This window comes from Thalassophryne amazonica, chromosome 13 (assembly GCF_902500255.1).
Source record: "Thalassophryne amazonica chromosome 13, fThaAma1.1, whole genome shotgun sequence".
Classification (NCBI taxonomy): Eukaryota; Metazoa; Chordata; class Actinopteri; order Batrachoidiformes; family Batrachoididae; genus Thalassophryne; species Thalassophryne amazonica.
The window spans coordinates 55,145,153-55,165,493 of record NC_047115.1 but is presented as its reverse complement, the minus strand read 5'-3'; the positions used below and the strand labels follow the sequence as shown (position 1 = coordinate 55,165,493).

The following is a 20,341-nucleotide window of genomic DNA, read 5'->3' as shown; positions in this document are numbered from 1 at the left end:
ACTAAATCGGGCACAATTTTGAAGTAGAATTTAGTAATGACAAAGCAAGTAACATTTACTGACAATAAAGAGAGTATTTACTTGATTTCTCTGTGGAACATATTATATTTTATTTTTCTTTTCAGTAAATTTTAATAGACAGTTTTTTCACCTCCCTTGAGAAGATTGTTTTGATTTTTTTTTTTTAATCTACAGTCTGATCATATGGCTGATTTCATTTAGAATGAGAGCCATATGTAGGCAGCGTCAGTACATTATGTAGATAACCAGACAGGACTTATCTGTGCAGCGTGACAGCTGTACTCTTAAAGCTGCAGTAAATGTTCAAAGCAGCGAAAGTTCTTTTCTGTCATTGTCGTCTCGTTAGGTATGGCTGAGTTGCAAGCCTCAGTCACAAAAGTTCTTGTGAAAAGTGCTTTGCTCAGCTGCATACGGAGGTTTGCAGATTTTTAGGAATTGTTACTCATCTTGCACCACCTCCTTTAACATAAGCGTATTAACATAAACAATAACAACAAAAATTAGATAGGCCACCCGTCTTGTGTCCTGGAGAATATTTGTTCAATATCTAAAATATCTTTGAGCATAACTGTTGCGTCACGAGTCACGACACTGTTCCGTTTCATATCTGCACTTTTATCAGCACTGAGACTGCAGGGGGCACAGAGCATCATTTCAAACCTCATTTAACACCAAACTGTGCCCCTTTTCTAAAGTCCAAATTGCTCACCACGGAGCAGCAGAGTGACTCCCGACATTCATTAGCTTAATGAAAACAGGCCACTCTTCTCCCACCACCCAGTGAGTGCTTTTTCAATGTAGCCACATCAACCATCTGCTCTCACGCTCCCTGCCAGGTAGAGGATAGTCCTGTCAAGGCCACTCCTGTGAAGATCCACAAAGGTGTCTCAATCATTCAGATCAGAGGCCAGCCAAGGACAGGAGGGATGAGCTGATATTCTTTCTTTTTTGTTAATAATGTTTGCATCCCTACGTCCCTGCTAACCTGACACGTATGGCTCACTCGCGATGCTAATGATGCTCCTGAAATCAGCTGAGTGTGCAGTTGCTGAAGTTGCAGCCGTCATGCAGCTGGCAGTGAAGTTATTAGCAGCTCGTCGTGCACAGTGGGACACGCAGCTTTGTGGAAAAGATTAATATCATTTTGGAGGTGGCCAGAGCGTGCTGCAGTGGGCAGATGACCACCTGTTCGGTTCTTCAGGTGCTCTTTTATCGCATCAGGCGATAAATAATTTGAAGGTCAAGCTATTTGTGACAATTAAAAGAAAAAAATATGCATACAGATTTTTGCTCGTACTGGTGTATAAGAGCGTAGGGCTCGTACAGCAAAAATGAGCGGGTGAGTGAATAAGTGTGGGTAGTTCATCCCAACCAGCTTTGTGTATGCATTAACTCAAGAACAATAAATGCAATCATTCTGCAAGTCATAGTGAGGATAACGTGATTCAGGTTATCCTCATCAAATATTTATTGTAAAATTCATGAAAATAATGCACAAAAATGCATACACATGATGATAACATCACAAACAACTAGATCGTAAATACGCCTCATACTGCTGTTGTTATAAATTTACCCTAATGTGCGTTTCTGAATGCTCAATGTGAAACGTGTGTTGTGCATGTATGTCGAAATTCATAGAATGCATGAAATATCACACTTATCTTTTCATATGACACCATACAAAGCACGTCATGAGAGGACTTGCAGTTATTATACAGTGGTTAACTCTGATGCACTGGAACAATCGAAAAAGCAACTTTGTTTTGTCTATGTAATATCCCATAGACGTGTCTGCCACCTGCTGGATGGTTAGTGGATGCTGGATGATTATAGAAAATTTTGAACAGCTGTAGTTGCTCTTTCATGTAGTTTGTCTGCTGCCTCTTCAACACTAGGTGCATCATCATGTGCTCCTCCATCCACTCAGCCAACTGGTTTCCACCTTTCTGTCTAACAAGTTAAGCTAACAGTCACAGCGGAAAACATAATGCATTCCATGTGGGCAAATACAGGGAGAAGTATACAGAGTGGGAATGTAGAACAGGAATTAACACACATTCTCACGCCTACCTTGTCACACATCAATGCAAAACCCTTGCAACTTGCAAGGTAATGCCAAGAAAAATTGAGATGGAAATTAATTATAACAAACACACATGTTGTTAGGAACACTCCCACACCCCACCCTCTTGGTCCCCTTCCCCAAATGAAGAGGAGTGCAACTTAAACCAAACATCTGTGACTTCCTACTGCAGGCTCCAACCACACTATAGGACACTGAATATTTTGAAATGTTTGCAAGGCCTGTGTTCAGAACATTGTTCTGGAGCCCATATCAAAGGAAAACATCACACTTTGTGCTAAACGTGGCCTCATTATGTCAGATGGGTTACATTTGAGTTCCCCCCTCTAGTTTTGAAACATAATAAAACATAAGCGAATGAACATCCACAGTCAGCACAAGTTCTGTATGTGCACTAGCACAAAAAATGCCTTCTATTTCGCATGAGATCAAATAATTATGTTTTTGACCTGATCCCAGTCTACGCACACGATCCTCACTATTTGAATACTGTATGTGTTTCACCTCTTGGCTTAATCACCACTAATCTCTGCAGTGTTGTGCCAGCAACAACACAGAGCCACTTTTCTCAATATGAACACTAGCTGGTGCACAGCGAGAGGAAAATGATAGTCAGAGCCCCAAGGCTTGAATCTGATAGTTTGTCATCTGGATAGTATTACTTAATTTCCCACTGGGAAGAAACTCATTATTTCTGACTTTATCTCAGCACTGACCTCTGGAATAGACTCAGGAACATTATTGGTTTGTGCCCATGTTCCGTTTTTTTCTTGGTGCAACATGGATGACCCTGAATTCCTATAAGATACATGACTGTCGGGGGCACAGCTGAGCCAAAGCATGGAAACGTACTTTAAGCTGGACCTCAGATGGGAGTTCTATTCATCTTTAATGTGCACACTTATATTGATTTATTGTGTTCTGTGTAACAGACATTTTTCTCATATGATGTATGCCAAATGGAATGTGAGATTATAGTGATAATAGATGACTAATGGCCTGCAAACATGTTTCATTGTGAAGCTTCTTTCCCAACAGATCCTTTTCAAAATTCAACACAATGATTCCAACACGTAAAGACGGATGGTTGCTGCAACATTTGTCTTCATTTACAAAACAGCTCCCTGATATATTTCCTTATGAGAAACACTAAAAAAAATGGATCGCATTCCAAAGCCCTTATTTTGTCAGTGCCATTTACTTGTTTTGATCATCATTGTTGATATTTGTCATCACTGGACAAATGTTGAATGAGAAGTGTAATTATTTCTTGCTTTTCATGTCACAGTTTAATTTTGTTGGGAAGCTGCTGGGACCGCGGGGAAATTCCATGAAGCGATTACAAGAAGAAACTGGAGTGAAAATGTCCATCCTCGGCAAAGGTTCCATGAGGGATAAAGACAAGGTATGAATATCTTGATTGTGTTGAAGTGTAGGTGTTTACGCGCTTCAATATATAGAAAAAAATGTTAATAATGCATTTGAAAATCTACAACCACCCCGAAGATTATTCCAAACTATCAACATCTGAGCAGTAAAGGAGATAAATAACAGAAGGAGGAATTAATAGCTTTCGGGTAACAAACACATGTAGGAGAAAATGGGAATGTTTTTCTGTGCATTGTTTAATAGCATGTTCTGTAATAGTCAATTATCAGCACAGAGTAATGAATTTCTCTGCTCAACTCATTTATCCTGCTGACTTACGATGTCCTGGAGTCAAACCTAACACAAACATCCTGCTGGATCTGAGATTCAGGCTCATAACAGGTCTCACTGTACTACAATAGAGATACAGAGAAGTCAGACTTAGAGAGATCAGGAACATACAGTAGTGTTCAGAATAATAGTAGCGCTATGTGACTAAAAAGATTAATCCAGGTTTTGAGTATATTTCTTATTGTTACATGGGAAACAAGGTACCAGTAGATTCAGTAGATTCTCACAAATCCAACAAGACCAAGCATTCATGATATGCACACTCTTAAGGCTATGAAATTGGGCTATTAGTAAAAAAGTAGAAAAGGGGATGTTCACAATAATACAGTAGTAGTGTGGCATTCAGTCAATGAGTTCGTCAATTTTGTGGAACAAACAGGTGTGAATCAGGTGTCCCCTATTTAAGGACGAAGCCAGCACCTGTTGAACATGCTTTTCTCTTTGAAAGCCTGAGGAAAATGGGACATTCAAGACATTGTTCAGAAGAACAACATAGTTTGATTAAAAAGTTGATTGGAGAGTGGAAAACCTATACGCAGGTGCAAAAAAATTATAGGCTGTTCATCTACAATGATCTCCAATGCTTTAAAATGGACAAAAAAACCAGAGACGCGTGGAAGAAAATGGAAAACAAGCATCAAAATGGATAGAAGAATAACCAGAATGGCAAAGGCTCACCCATTGATCAGCTCCAGGATGATCAAAGACAGTCTGGAGTTACCTGTAAGTGCTGTGACAGTTAGAAGACCCCTGTGTGAAGCTAATTTATTTGCAAGAATCTCCCGCAAAGTCCCTCTGTTAAATAAAAGACATGTGCAGAAGAGGTTACAATTTGCCAAAGAACACATCAACTGGCCTAAAGAGAAATGGAGGAATATTTTGTGGACTGATGAGAGTAAAGGCAGGCCAGCATGCACTGGTGCCGTGCATTATGACATCCACTGCACTCAAGAACCCCCTTGAGTTCTAGATGTAAACAATCACACACAAATCACTAGGACTCACAAAAACCTGTAAAGTATCGGCTTCGTCAAGCACCTCTGCAAATGTCATGTCAAGACAGCATTACTTTGAATTTGGCAAATCACTGTGCAGCCACTCTTCTCAAGCTCATCTACATGTTGGAAGCCATGGCTGTCTGTGCTTTTTTGGTATCCCATAAATTTCCATACATATGACCATCTTTTTCAACAGGACTGAAAAATTTGGGGGGTTCACCTCCCTCGGCCATCATACAAAGCATGTTATGTGAAGTGAAATGCTCGCACCAACCAGTTGAGCAGTTGTGTTACTCTATACTGAACACAACCCCTCGACCTCCGGGGATTCCTGCAATGTCTGTCTTTGCCAGGACATAAAAGACAACTCATACCACACTATGATGTCAAATTTTTGTTGTTTTGAAACCATGGCTTTTTCAAATCGTGGTATACCTTAAATCCAAAAACTGGCCCATGCCTAAAGAAGACAGGCAGGGACTGTGCCGACATTGGATAGAGGCTAAGGCTACTGATATTTATGAAAACCTGATGAATATTGATAAATAAATGAAATGCAATTTGTGATGAATTTCAACTTTAGTGATAACTGATATGAAAATTGGGTTCTATTAATACGTGTTTTTTGTTGTTGTTGTTGTTGTTGTTGTTGTTTTGGTATATAAGTCGTGCCAGAGTACAAGTTGCAGAACCTCAAAAATGATTTTAAGAAAAATCTGACTTAAAGTATGAGTAATTGTGTAATTTTTACACTCATTTAAAAAATGCATGATCATTTGTTGTGTTTGTGTGGTATTCTACTGGCCAGTACACTTACAAAAACTAAAAGAATAAAAAAAATATAGCTCACATATTAACTTTTGTTGAAAGTGATTTTGTGTTGACATGCCAATAAAAAGTGTGTGTGTGGGGGGGGGGAATCAGACACTATGTTTATTATAACTCTGAGGTGCCTAAAATGTTTGCACAAAACTCTATGTTTCAGAATTCCCACAACTGTGCAACAATAAATTAGTTTCCTGTCAAGACAAAAGTAAAACGCATTGGGCATTCAAATAGTTTGGTCTGAAATAGCTAAATTAGTCAAGCCGATCACATACAGTTGTATGCAAAAGTTTGGGCACCCCTGATAGTTTTCATGATTGTCTTTTATAAATCATTGGTTGTCTGGATCAGAAATTTCAGTTGAATATATCAATGATCACTGATCACTGATATTTGAGAAGTGAAATGAAGTTTCTAGTATTTACAGAAAGTGCAATAATTATTTAAACAAAATTAGGCAGGTGCATAAATTTGGGAACCCTTGTCATTTTATTGATTTTAATACATTTAGCACGAATTATTGGAACAAAAAATTGGTTTGGTAAGCTTATTGCCCCTTGACCTCCTTACACAGGTGAATCCAATCATGAGAAAGGGTATTTAAGGTGGCCATTTGCAAATGTTTCCCCTCTTTGCATCTCTTCTTATGAGTGGCAACATGGGACCCTCTAAACAACTCTCAAATGACCTGAAAACAAAGATTGTTCAACATCATGGTTTAGGGGAAGGATACAAAAATCTAATTTAGGGATTTCAGCTGTCAGCTTCCACTGTGAGGAGCATAGTGAGGAAATGGAAGACTGCAGGCACAGTACTAGTTAAGGCCTGAAGTGGTACGCCAAGAAAAATCTCAGATAAGCTGAAGTGAAGGATGGTGAGAGCAGTCATAGTCAACCCACAGACCTGCTCCAAAGACCTGATCTTGCTGCAGATAGCGTCTCTGTGCATCGTTCAACAATACAGCGCACTTTGCACAGAGATGCTGTATGGGAGAGTAATGCAGAGGAAGCCTTTTCTGTGTACACGCCACAAACAGAGTCACTTGAGGTATGCTAAAGCACATTTGGACAAGCCAGCTTCATTTTGGAATAAGGTGCTGTGGACTGATGAAACTAAAATTGAGTTATTTGGACATAAGGAGCTGTATGCATGGCTGAAAACGAACACAGCATTCCAAGAAAAACACTTGCTACCTACAGTAAAATTTGGAGGTGGTTCCATCATGCTGTGGGGCTATGTGGCAGTGCAGGTACTGGGAATCTTGTTAAAGCTGAGGGTCACATGGATTCCAGTCAATATCAGCAGGTTCTTGAGAACAATGTTCATGAATCAGTGGCAAAGTTGAAATTGCACCAGGGCTGGATCTTTCAACAAGACGATGACCCATAACAGTGCTCAAAATCTACTAAAGCATTCATGCAGAGGAATAAGTACAACATTCTGGAATGGCCATCTCAGTCCCCAGACCTGAATATTACTGAAAATCTGTGGTGTGATTTTAAGTGGGCTGTCCATGCTCAGAAACCAACAAACCTAAGATGTTTTGTAAAGAAGAATGGTCCAAAATACCTTTAACCAGAATCCAGACTCGCATTGGAAGCTATAGGAAGCATTTAGAGGCTCTTATTTCTGCAAAAGGAGGATCTACTAATTTTTTTTTTTTTTTTTTTTTAATGTTGGGGTGCCCAAATTTATGCACCTGCCTAATTTTGTTTAAAGAATTATTACACACTTTCTGTAAATCCTATAAACTTCATTTCACTTCTCAAATATCAGTGTGTTTGTCTGCTATATGATATACGAGGGCTGTCAATAAAGTAACGGTCCTTTTTATTTTTTTCAAAAACTATATGGATTTCATTCATATGTTGTTACGTCAGACATGCTTGAACCCTCGTGCGCATGCGTGAGTTTTTCCACGCCTGTCGGTGACGTCATTCGCCTGTGAGCACTCCTTGTGGGAGGAGTCGTCCAGCCCCTCGTCGGAATTCCTTTGTCTGAGAAGTTGCTGAGAGGCTGGCGCGTTGTTTGATCAAAATTTTTTCTAAACCTGTGAGACACATCGAAGTGGACACGGTTCGAAAAATTAAGCTGGTTTTCAGTGAAAATTTTAACGGCTGATGAGAGATTTTGAGGTGATTCTGTCGCTTTAAGGACTTCCCACGGTGCTAGACGTCGCTCAGCGCTCTCAGCCGCCGTCATCAGCCTGTTTCAAGCTGAAAACCTCCACATTTCAGGCTCTATTGATCCAGGACGTCGTGAGAGAACAGAGAAGTTTCAGAAGAAGTCGGTTTCAGCATTTTATCCAGATATTCCACTGTTAAAGGAGCTTTTTTAATGAAAGACGTGCGGACGGGTCCGCGCGTTGGGACGCAGCCGCCGCGACGCTCCGCCACAGGAAAAACACCTCTGTTGAAAGCCTTAAGGACAAGTTGGAACATGTCCTGCCTGTTAAACAATTTCTCATATACTCACTCCACTGAAACCCATCAAAAGCCGCCTGGATTTTACAAATGGTTATCAACATGGAGGTGTTTTTCCTGTGCCGCCGCACCGCGTCGGCTGCGTCCCGACGCGCGGACCCATCCGCACGTCTTTCATTAAAAAAATCTCCTTTAACAGTGGAATATCCGGATAAAATGCTGAAACCGACTTCTTCTGAAACTTCTCTGTTCTCTCACGACGTCCTGGATCAATAGAGCCTGAAATGTGGAGGTTTTCAGCTTGAACAGGCTGACGACGGCGGCTGAGAGCGCTGCGCGACGTCTTGCACCGTGGGAAGTCCTTAAAGCGACAGTATCACCTCAAAATCTCTCATCAGCCGTTAAAATTTTCACTGAAAACCAGCTTAATTTTTCGAACCGTGTCCACTTCGATGTGTCTCACAGGTTTAGAAAAGATTTTGATCAAACAAAGCGCCAGTCTCTCAGCAACTTCTCAGACAAAGGAATTCCGACGAGGGGCTGGACGACTCCTCCCACAAGGAGTGCTCACAGGCGAATGACGTCACCGACAGGCGTGGAAAAACTCACGCATGCGCACGAGGGTTCAAGCATGTCTGACGTAAAAACATATGAATGAAATCCATATAGTTTTTGAAAAAAATAAAAAGGACCGTTGCTTTATTGACAGACCTCGTATTTAACTGAAATTGCTGATCCAACCAACCAATGATTTATAAAGGAAAATCATGAAAATTATTAGGGTTGCCCAAACTTTTACGTACAACTGTAACTAATTCTAGTAACAAACTGATGCTGGACAAACAGATCAGGTGGGCTGGCTCTGTGGTTGGCATGAAGGTGGACTCTCTGATGATGGTGGAAGAGAAGAGAACACTAGACAAAGTGATTGACATTATGGATGATGCCAGTCAACCTCTGCACACTGTTATCAGCAACCAGAGGAGCCTCTTCAGCCACAGACTGCTCCTTCCCAAGTGCAGGACCAACAGACTGAAAAACTCCTTTGTCCCTCAGGCCATCAAATTGTACAACTCCTCACCTATTGCTAATTGCAGCGTTACTTTGAATTGCACCTATTGCTAATCTTTAGCAATAGGTGCAAAGAAAGTATAGTGCCACCTACAGTTCTGGAGTGGTAAAGATTAGTACAGTGCAGTCACACGCAATGCAGTCGACCTCTCCTCGAAAGGCAGATTTTGATGCATGGGTGTATAATGTTAAAAATGTCTTTTTTCACCTTGCACGATATAGCAGTTTTCATAATAGACAACTTCTGAAACTTAGAAAAAGTATGGTCCAGGTCTGAATTTGATACCATTTACATTTTGGGGTATCTTCATAAAGTGTTCTTCTAGTCTTGCACAGATTTCCATTACGGATACTGAGCCTAAAGTTTGAGCAGTGTTTATGTGAGCTCTTTTTAGTTCATGATATTATAAAAGAAATTATTCAGAATTACTAGGATCATTACAGAAACCATCAGATTTATACTTTATTTCATCTACAGTTCAGTCTGAGGCAGAGGAATGGTGTGACAAACAGACACGTGATGCTTTGTGTAGCACTCAGGAAAAATAATACAGCAGCTGCCTCTGGCCAAACACTGAGCATGTAACCGCCACATTTGGCTTGAGGTTTTATCTGTGCGATATTGATTTTGTATACAGTCTGAGTTAGTCTGAAGGACTCTGTGATGAGACTGACATCTAAAGGTCATTACCAAAATGCTGGCTGCCATTCAAGACAGATCCTGCAGCTACAAGGCAGTGAGGTACACACATTGGCAAAGTCCCTTTACACACAACAGCACATAGTCAAATTTCAATTTCCATCTCATCAAATTTCCCAGTAGGGTGCATGGGCTCTGTGTTGGGGATTAGGAATACTGCATCAAAGCGGCACAACCAGCAGTATGCATGGTATAAGGTCAACATTATCTCTATTGTCCATGTATGAGTCTGTTATGAGCTTGTTTTTTTCCTTGTATCTTATGCATTTTTGCTGGATTTATTTTGTACTCATGCCATCTACATTACTAATACATTTTGTTTTATCAGAGCTGTAACAACAGAACCTTCTTCTATCATCAATAAAGTTTAATCTTATCTAATCTAATATTTCACCCCAACAGAAACCCTGGGGATTTAATGAGGATCTTATCAATGCCTTTGTAAGCACTGCTTATTGTGCATGGCTTGATATTGATTGATAGGGCATCCTGTAGTCATGGTAACCAGGTAACACCCAAGCAACATATTTGCTCTTGTGAGAAGGACATTCAAGGTCACTGTATCAGTTAATACCAAATACGTAAGACACTGAGGTCACACCTTAATAAAATTTGTCAACTTCACTGAGTGGAGCATGCAGAGCAAGTAGCTCAGTATGATGATAAGTTGGTCTCCCAGTATGTAGATCTTGGTTCAGTTCCCAGACCTGTCTTGAACAAGACACAACCACCCCGCTGTGAGTGGGTACCAGCTTTGGTTGGGGAAGTAACCTGATTTGGAATGCCATCTAGTCCAGGGGGAGTCATAGATGGGATAGGAATCCAGGGATAAGCACCGGTACCACTGGGCTTCTGGGCCTATATAGGACTTTGGACTGAGTGGAATCGGCTACAGTCTATTTTTTTTTCCATGTGTAGAGCATGATACTGTATTTACTGTTCCTTAACTAAGCAGCATGGTGGCTTAGTGGTTAGCGCTGTTAGTTCACAGCAAGAAGGTCCTGGGTTTGATTGCCACCTGGGGCCTTTCTGTGTGGAGTTTGCCTGCTCTCCACGTGCTTGTGTGAAAACGTCACCTAACATGAATGTCTAACTGACGTCCTGTTCAGGGTGTACCCCGCCTCATGCCCCATGACTGCTGGGATAGGCTCCAGCCCCCCCCCCCCCCCCCATGACCCTGTATTGGAGTAAGCGGGTACAGAAAATGGATGGATGGATGTTCCTTAATTATATGTGGAGCCTGACCCCAACATGATTGTTTGACATGTACAAAAAAATAATCCTACATGACTTATGACACTGCACCTCCCCAAATCAAATCAAATCAATTTTATTTATATAGCGCCAAATCACAACAAACAGTTGCCCCAAGGCGCTTTATATTGTAAGGCAAAGCCATACAATAAGTACGGAAAAACCCCAATGGTCAAAACGACCCCCTGTGAGCAAGCACTTGGCGACAGTGGAAAGGAAAAACTCCCTTTTAACAGGAAGAAACCTCCAGCAGAACCAGGCTCAGGGAGGGGCAGTCTTCTGCTGGGACTGGTTGGGGCTGAGGGAGAGAACCAGGAAAAAGACATGCTGTGGAGGGGAGCAGAGATCAATCACTAATGATTAAATGCAGAGTGGTGCATACAGAGCAAAAAGAGAAAGAAACACTCAGTGCATCATGGGAACCCCCCAGCAGTCTATAGTCTATAGCATAACTAAGGGATGGTTCAGGGTCACCTGATCCAGCCCTAGCTATAAGCTTTAGCAAAAAGGAAAGTTTTAAGCCTAATCTTAAAAGTAGAGAGGGTGTCTGTCTCCCTGATCCGAATTGGGAGCTGGTTCCAGAGGAGAGGAGCCTGAAAGCTGAAGGCTCTGCCTCCCATTCTACTCTTACAAACCCTAGGAACTACAAGTAAGCCTGCAGTCTGAGAGGGAAGCACTCTATTGGGGTGATATGGTACTATGAGGTCCCTAAGATAAGATGGGACCTGATTATTCAAAACCTTATAAGTAAGAAGAAGAATTTTAAATTCTATTCTAAAATTAACAGGAAGCCAATGAAGAGAGGCCAATATGGGTGAGATATGCTCTCTCCTTCTAGTCCCTGTCAGTACTCTAGCTGCAGCATTTTGAATTAACTGAAGGCTTTTCAGGGAACTTTTAGGACAACCTGATAATAATGAATTACAATAGTCCAGCCTAGAGGAAATAAATGCATGAATTAGTTTTTCAGCATCACTCTGAGACAAGACCTTTCTAATTTTAGAGATATTGCGCAAATGCAAAAAAGCAGTCCTACATATTTGTTTAATATGCGCATTGAATGACATATCCTGATCAAAAATGACTCCAAGATTTCTCACAGTATTACTAGAGGTCAGGGTAATGCCATCCAGAGTAAGGATCTGGTTAGACACCATGTTTCTAAGATTTGTGGGGCCAAGTACAATAACTTCAGTTTTATCTGAGTTTAAAAGCAGGAAATTAGAGGTCATCCATGTCTTTATGTCTGTAAGACAATCCTGCAGTTTAGCTAATTGGTGTGTGTCCTCTGGCTTCATAGATAAAGCTGGGTATCATCTGCGTAACAATGAAAATTTAAGCAATGCTGTCTAATAATACTGCCTAAGGGAAGCATGTATAAAGTGAATAAAATTGGTTCTAGCACAGAACCTTGTGGAACTCCATAATTAACCTTAGTCTGTGAAGAAGATTCCCCATTTACATGAACAAATTGTTGTTGGGAAGGTGTCGTGACACGGACCCACAACAGGGGGCGTTAATGAACGGACAATGGATAAGCCAAAAAGTAACAATTTAATGTTGTGAATCGCACAACGAAGTACAGACAATAACAATATTGTGGAATGTCAATTATACACAAGGTGACGTGTGGGCAGGCTCGAAGATAGAAGACGTCTGGTGAGAGAAGAGCCGGATCCCACACAGCTTCCACCACCAACGGATCTGAAGAACACCGGAGCCGCCAAGCCCTGCGCCCCAGGTGGCCACTGTCTTCAGCAGTCAGACCCGGTACTGCTGGCAGAGAACAGAAACAGTATTGATGAGTGTGAGTTCGCACACTCAGTAAACCCACAGTCTGTGTTCTTTTGGGAGGGAGCACCTCCACCTCCAATCACACACTTGTGCAGCTCCTGTCTAATCACTTATCTGGTTGGGGTGTGAAGCGAAGCCGTCGCTCATCACACCAAATGCCAATCCCACAGATAAGGAAAACACCACAGGAAAACGGCTGCAAAGAAGTTCAGAGTATTACGCAATGTTTTAGTTCAGCAGAGAAAACTACCTGAATGGTAGCTGATTTCTCGGCGGGGAGGTGGAGTTGCAGTCCGGCTTTTATGGAGGTTGACGTAGATGAGTGACAGCTGGTGGTGATGATGTGACAGCTGTCACTCCACTAGTTTCGGCGCCCTCTTGTGCTTGAAGCCCGCACTCCAAGCAGGGCGCCATCTGGTGGTGGTGGGCCAGCAGTACCTCCTCTTCAGCGGCCCACACAACAATTGTAATCTATTAGATAAATATGATTCAAACCACCGCAGCGCAGTGCCTTTAATACCTATGGCATGCTCTAATCTCTGTGATAAAATTTTATGGTCACCAGTATCAAAAGCAGCACTGAGGTCTAACAGAACAAGCACAGAGATGAGTCCACTGTCTGAGGCCATAAGAAGATCATTTGTAACCATCACTAATGCTGTTTCTGTACTATGATGAATTCTAAACCCTGACTGAAACTCTTCAAATAGACCATTCCTCTGCAGATGATCAGTTAGCTGTTTTACAACTACCCTTTCAAGAATTTTTGAGAGAAAAGGAAGGTTGGAGATTGGCCTATAATTAGCTAAGATAGCTGGGTCAAGTGATGGCTTTTTAAGTAATGGTTTAATTACTGCCACCTTAAAAGCCTGTGGTACATAGCCAACTAATAAAGATAGATTGATCATATTTAAGATCGAAGCATTAAATAATGGTAGGGCTTCCTTGAGCAGCCTGGTAGGAATGGGGTCTAATAGACTTGTTGATGGTTTGGAGGAAGTAACTAATGAAAATAACTCAGACAGAACAATCGGAAAGAAAGAGTCTAACCAAATACCAGCATCACTGAAAGCAGCCAAAAAGAACGATATGTCTTTGGGATGGTTATGAGTAATTTTTTCTCTAATAGTTAAAATTTTATTAGCAAAGAAAGTCATGAAGTCATTACTAGTTAAAGTTAAAGGAATACTCGGCTCAATAGAGCTCTGACTCTTTGTCAGCCTGGCTACAGTGCTGAAAAGAAATTTGGGGTTGTTCTTATTTTCTTCAATTAGTGATGAGTAGTAAGATGTCCTAGCTTTATGGAGGCTTTTTTATAGAGCAACAGACTCTTTTTCCAGGCTAAATGAAGATCTTCTAAATTAGTGAGATGCCATTTCCTCTCCAACTTACGGGTTATCTGCTTTAAGCTGCGAGTTTGTGAGTTATACCACGGAGTCAGGCACTTCTGATTTAAGGCTCTCTTTTTCAGAGGAGCTACAGCATCCAAAGTTGTCCTCAATGAGGATATAAAACTATTGACGAGATAATCTATCTCACTCACAGAGTTTAGGTAGCTACTCTGCCCTGTGTTGGTACATGGCATTGGAGAACATAAAGAAGGAATCATATCCTTAAACCTAGTTACAGCGCTTTCTGAAAGACTTCTACTGTAGTGAAACTTATTCCCCACTGCTGGGTAGTCCATCAGAGTAAATGTAAATGTTATTAAGAAATGATCAGACAGAAGGTGGTTTAAGGGAATACTGTTAAGTCTTCAATTTCCATACCTTAAGTCAGAACAAGTTTTAAGGTATGATTAAAGTGGTGGGTGGATTCATTTACATTTTGAGCAAAGCCTATCGAGTCTAACAGTAGATTAAATGCAGTGTTGAGGCTGTCATTCTCAGCATCTGTATGGATGTTAAAATCGCCCACTATAATTATCTTATCTGAGCTAAGCACTAAGTCAGACAAAAGGTCCGAAAATTCACAGAGAAACTCACAGTAACAACCAGGTGGACGATAGATAATAACAAATAAAACTGGTTTTTGGGACTTCCAGTTTGGATGGACAAGACTAAGAGTCAAGCTTTCAAATGAATTAAAGCTCTGTCTGGGTTTTTGATTAATTAATAAGCTTGAGTGGAAGATTGCTGCTAATCCTCCGCCTCGGCCCGTGCTACGAGCGTTCTGGCAGTTAGTGTGACTCGGGGGTGTTGACTCATTTAAACTAACATATTCATCCTGCTGTAACCAGGTTTCTGTAAGGCAGAATAAATCAATATGTTGATCAATTATTATATCATTTACTAACAGGGACTTAGAAGAGAGAGATCTAATGTTTAATAGACCACATTTAACTGTTTTAGTATGTGGTGCAGTTGAAGGTGCTATATTATTTTTTCTTTTTGAATTTTTATGCTTAAATAGATTTTTGCTGGTTAATGGTGGTCTGGGAGCAGGCACCGTCTCTACGGGGATGGGGTAATGAGGGGATGGCAGGGGTGAGAGAAGCTGCAGAGAGGTGTGTAAGATTACAACTCTGCTTCCTGGTCCCAACCCTGGATAGTCACGGTTTGGAGGATTTAAGAAAACTGGCCAGATTTCTAGAAATGAGAGCTGCTCCATCCAAAGTGGGATGGATGCCGTCTCTCCTAACAAGACCAGGTTTTCCCCAGAAGCTTTGCCAATTATCTGTGAAGCCCACCTCATTTTTTGGACACCACTCAGACAGACAGCAATTCAGGGAGAACACGCGACTAAACATGTCACTCCCAGTCCGATTGGGGAGGGGCCCAGAGAAAACTACAGAGTCCGACATTGTTTTTACAAAGTTACACACCGATTCAATGTTAATTTTAGTGACCTCCGATTGGCGTAACCGGGTGTCATTACTGCCGACGTGAATTACAGTCTTACCAAATTTACGCTTAGCCTTAGCCAGCAGTTTCAAATTTCCTTCAATCTCGCCTGCTCTGGCCCCTGGAAGACAACTGACTATGGTTGCTGGTGTCGCTAACTTCACATTTCTCAAAACAGAGTCGCCAATAACCAGAGTTTTATCCTGCTTTTTCACACACATTATCTGCTTTGAACATGCAATTTTACAAACCAACTTCATTACAAAGCATGCTGATAGTTCAGTTGATTTGTCACTGTTAACTATTTGTAATGTTACAATTTCACAATAATGTTCTACCCCTGGTGTCAGTGTTTTTCTGTATCAGCACTGGCTGTCAGTGCAACACACTAAAGATGCTCGCTTCACATGCTGAAGCCTGAAAACCAAGTCAGTCTTGTATCACCATGCTAGAATGTGCAAATAGCAATAAAAGGTATCTGCATTGTCCCAGTGGTAATGGAGCTGTGTAGATGCTGTTACCTCTGTAACACAGAGTCATCTGCAGGAGTATTCAAATGGTGACAAAAAAGTCACCAAATCATCTGCATATGTACTCATTTCTATCGTCTCATCCATATAGCAACCCATAGTCCACAATGACATAGTGCTCTTGAGGATCGATGGCATTTGGGGGGTGTCAAGTCTTTGCTTATACCCCTGTCACACATATGCCGATTGTGGCCGAATGGCATCAGAATGACACATCTGGCCCTCCAACCCTGTTCCCTTTCCACCAGTGTACAAAATAGAATGGTTCCACCGAGGACATAACTTTTAATCTCCAGATTGGCTGTGTGAATAAGGTTTATAAGTGGCACCCATTATCAAAATGCCCTTGAGAAAAGCACTTACCACCCGACTGTTACAGTGCTGCATAAATGCATAATGGTTGAGAGAGAAAAAAAGACTTAACTGTCTTTACTGTGCTCCATATTTAACAGGTACAAGAAAAACAAGCAGCATCTTACAGGTCTTACATCTCCTGATTTTGTGTTCAGTTTAGAATATTGTAGAATTTAACTGATTCCTTTTAAATACTTAGCGCTATACTCAAAGCAGTATTACAGATCTTTTCAACATTAATAAGCTCATTTACAGCCTCAGGTACAACCACTCAGGTCCAATTTCAGAATTAAAGCTGACTGTTCTTTTGTATCATCATGTTGTGTAACTCTACATTTGGAGCTCAGGCTGTTGAGAAGGTGTCGTAACACGGACCCACAACAGGGGGCGCAAATGAACGGACAATGGATAAGAGAAGGAGTAACAATTTAATGTTGCACAAGAACACAACGTAATATAAACAAGAGTGCTGCCAATCATATACAAGAGGACTGCGGGCAGGCTTGAAGATAGGAGACCTCGGATGAACGAAGAGCCGGGGCCCACACCGCTTCTACCACCAACGGCCTGAAGAACACCGAAGCCGCCAAGCCCTGAGTCCCCAGGTGGTCTCTGTCCTCCGTTGTCGGCCCTGGTACTGCTGGCAGACAGAAACAGAAGGTGGTGAGTGTGAATCCTCACACCCAGCAACCTTGATTAATGATTCCTCTTGGAGGGAGAACCTCCACCTCCAATCATACACACGTGCAGCTCCTGTTTACCACTTATCGGTTTTGGGGTGTGAGGCGAAGTCGTCGCAGTCACACCAAACGCCAAAAATCCCAGATAAGGAATACCAACAGGAAAAACAGCTGCAAAACAGATCAGATTATTATTCGCAATAATCACAGCAGAGAAGTTTACCTCTAATCGTAGGAGATTTCTCGGCGAGGAGGTGGAGTCGCCGTCCGGCCTTTATGGTGATGATGATGATGAGATGAATGAGTGACAGCTGGTGTTGAGGATGATTGACGGCTGTCACTCCCAGTGGTTCTGGCGCCCTCTTGTGCTTGAAGCCCGCACTCCAAGCAGGGCGCCATCTGGTGGTGGTGGGCCAGCAGTACCTCCTCTTCAGCGGCCCACACAACAGGACCCCCCCCTCAACGGGCGCCTCCTGGCGCCCGACCAGGCTTGTCCGGGTGTCGGTGGTGGAAATCGACCAGAAGGGCCGGGTCCAGGATGAAGCTCCTCTTCACCCAGGAGCGTTCTTCGGGTCCGTAACCCTCCCAGTCCACCAAGTACTGAAAACCCCGACCCTTCCGACGGACGTCCAGGAGCCGACGAACAGTCCATGCCGGCTCCCCGTCGATGATCCGGGCAGGAGGTGGGTCGGGTCCGGGGGTGCAGAGCGGTGAGGTGTGGTATGGCTTGAGTTTAGAAACATGAAAAACCGGATGGATCCGCAGTGAAGCCGGGAGTGTTAGCTTCACTGCGGCCGGACTGAGGATCTTGGCGATGGGGAACGGCCCGATGAAGCGGTCCTTGAGTTTGTGGGATGTCACCTGGAGCGGGATATCCTTGGTGGATAGCCACACCTCCTGCCCTGGTTGGTATGTAGGGGCCGGGGAACGCCGGCGATCTGCATGGGCCTTGGCCCTCGTCCGGGCCTGCAACAGGGCAGAGCGGGCGGTCCGCCACACCCGACGGCACCTCCGCAGGTGGGCCTGGACCGAGGGTACCCCGACCTCTCCCTCCACAAGTGGGAATAACGGGGGCTGGTAGCCCAGACACGCTTCAAAGGGGGAGAGGCCGGTGGCAGAGGATACTTGGCTGTTGAGTGGAGGTGACACAACGAAGAGCCTGTTCAAGGTCCTGGTTCGCCCGCTCTGCCTGGCCGTTCGTCTGTGGGTGATACCCGGACGAGAGACGCACGGTGGCCCCCAGCTCCTTACAAAAACTCCTCCAGACTTGCGAGGAAAACTGGGGACCATGATCCGAGACGATGTCCGACGGTATCCCATGCAGACGCACGACGTGGTGGACCAGGAGGTCTGCCGTCTCCTGGGCCGTCGGGAGCTTCGGGAGGGCCACGAAGTGGGCCGCCTTGGAGAACCGGTCCACTATCGTCAGTATGGCGGTGTTGCCCTGGGACGGCGGGAGGCCCGTGACGAAGTCCAGGCCGATGTGGGACCAGGGGCGATGAGGCACAGGCAGGGGTTGGAGTAGACCCCTGGTCTTGCGATGGTCCGCCTTGCCCCTGGCACAGGTGGTGCAGGCCTGGACGTAGTCCCGGACGTCGGCTTCCAGTGACGCCCACCAGAAGCGCTGCTGGACTACTGCCACGGTCCTACGCACTCCAGGATGACAGGAGAGCTTGGATCCGTGGCAGAAGTCCAAGACGGCAGCCCTAGCCTCTGGTGGGACGTAGAGTCTGTTCTTCGGACCGTCTCCCGGGTCCGGGTTCTTTGCCTGGGCCTCCCGGACGATCTCCTCCACGTCCCAGGTGAGGGTGGCCACGACAGTGGACTCGGGAAGGATGGTGTCGATGGGGTCCGACAACTCGGCCTTGGCCTCCTCTTCGTGCACCCGGGACAATGCATCGGATCGTTGATTCTTGGTCCCGGGGCGGTAGGTGATCCGGAAGTCAAAGCGCGCGAAGAACAGGGACCAGCGGGCTTGCCTGGGGTTCAGCCGCTTGGCGGTCCGGATGTACTCCAGGTTCCGGTGGTCCGTAAAAACCGTGAAAGGCCCTGTAGCTCCCTCCAACAGGTGTCTCCACTCTTCTAGAGCCTCCTTCACCGCGAGGAGTTCTCGATTGCCCACGTCATAATTCCGTTCAGCGGGGGTCAACCTGCGGGAATAGTAGGCACAAGGATGGAGAACCTTATCGGACTCCCCGCTCTGGGACAGCACGGCTCCTATTCCTGAGTCTGAGGTGTCCACCTCCACTACAAACTGGCGAGTAGGATCAGGCTGCACCAGAACTGGAGCAGATGAAAATCGGCGTTTCAACTCCCTAAACGCGGCTTCGCACCGGTCCGACCAGGTGAATGGGACTTTAGTGGAGGTCAGGGCGGTCAGGGGGCTAGCAACCTGACTGTAACCCTTAATGAACCTCCTGTAGAATTTTGCGAAGCCGAGGAACTGTTGCAGCTTCCTACGGCTCTTTGGTTGGGGCCAATCCCTCACCGCCGCAACCTTGGCCGGATCCGGGGCGACGGAGTTGGAGGAGATGATAAACCCCAAGAAGGACAGAGAAGTGCGGTGAAACTCACACTTCTCGCCCTTCACAAACAGCCGGTTTTCTAACAACCGCTGTAGGACCTGACGTACATGTCGGACATGGGTCTCAGGATCCGGGGAAAAGATGAGTATATCATCCAGATATACGAAGACAAACCGGTGCAGGAAGTCCCGCAAGACGTCATTAACCAAGGCTTGGAACGTCGCGGGGGCATTAGTGAGGCCGAACGGCATGACCAGGTACTCAAAATGACCTAACGGGGTGTTAAATGCCGTCTTCCATTCGTCTCCCTTCCGGATCCGAACTAGGTGGTACGCATTCCTAAGATCGAGTTTGGTGAATATTTTGGCTCCATGCAGGGGTGTGAACACCGAATCCAAGAGGGGCAATGGGTATCGATTGCGAACCGTGATCTCGTTCAATCCCCTGTAATCGATGCATGGACGAAGTCCGCCGTCTTTCTTGCCCACAAAAAAGAAACCAGCACCCATTGGGGAGGT

At 44.0% G+C, this 20,341-nt stretch overlaps 1 protein-coding gene across 3 annotated transcripts in view; it reads left to right on the top strand.

The window, feature by feature from the left end:
- khdrbs2 (KH domain containing, RNA binding, signal transduction associated 2) overlaps nt 1-20,341 on the top strand; it is a 253,004-nt gene that overhangs the window by 113,804 nt on the left and 118,859 nt on the right. For all 3 annotated transcript variants that reach the window (XM_034185058.1, XM_034185060.1, XM_034185059.1), the window contains exon 3: nt 3,396-3,512. In XM_034185058.1, the coding sequence (XP_034040949.1) occupies nt 3,396-3,512 (117 nt within the window). The remainder of the gene's footprint in view (nt 1-3,395; nt 3,513-20,341) is intronic.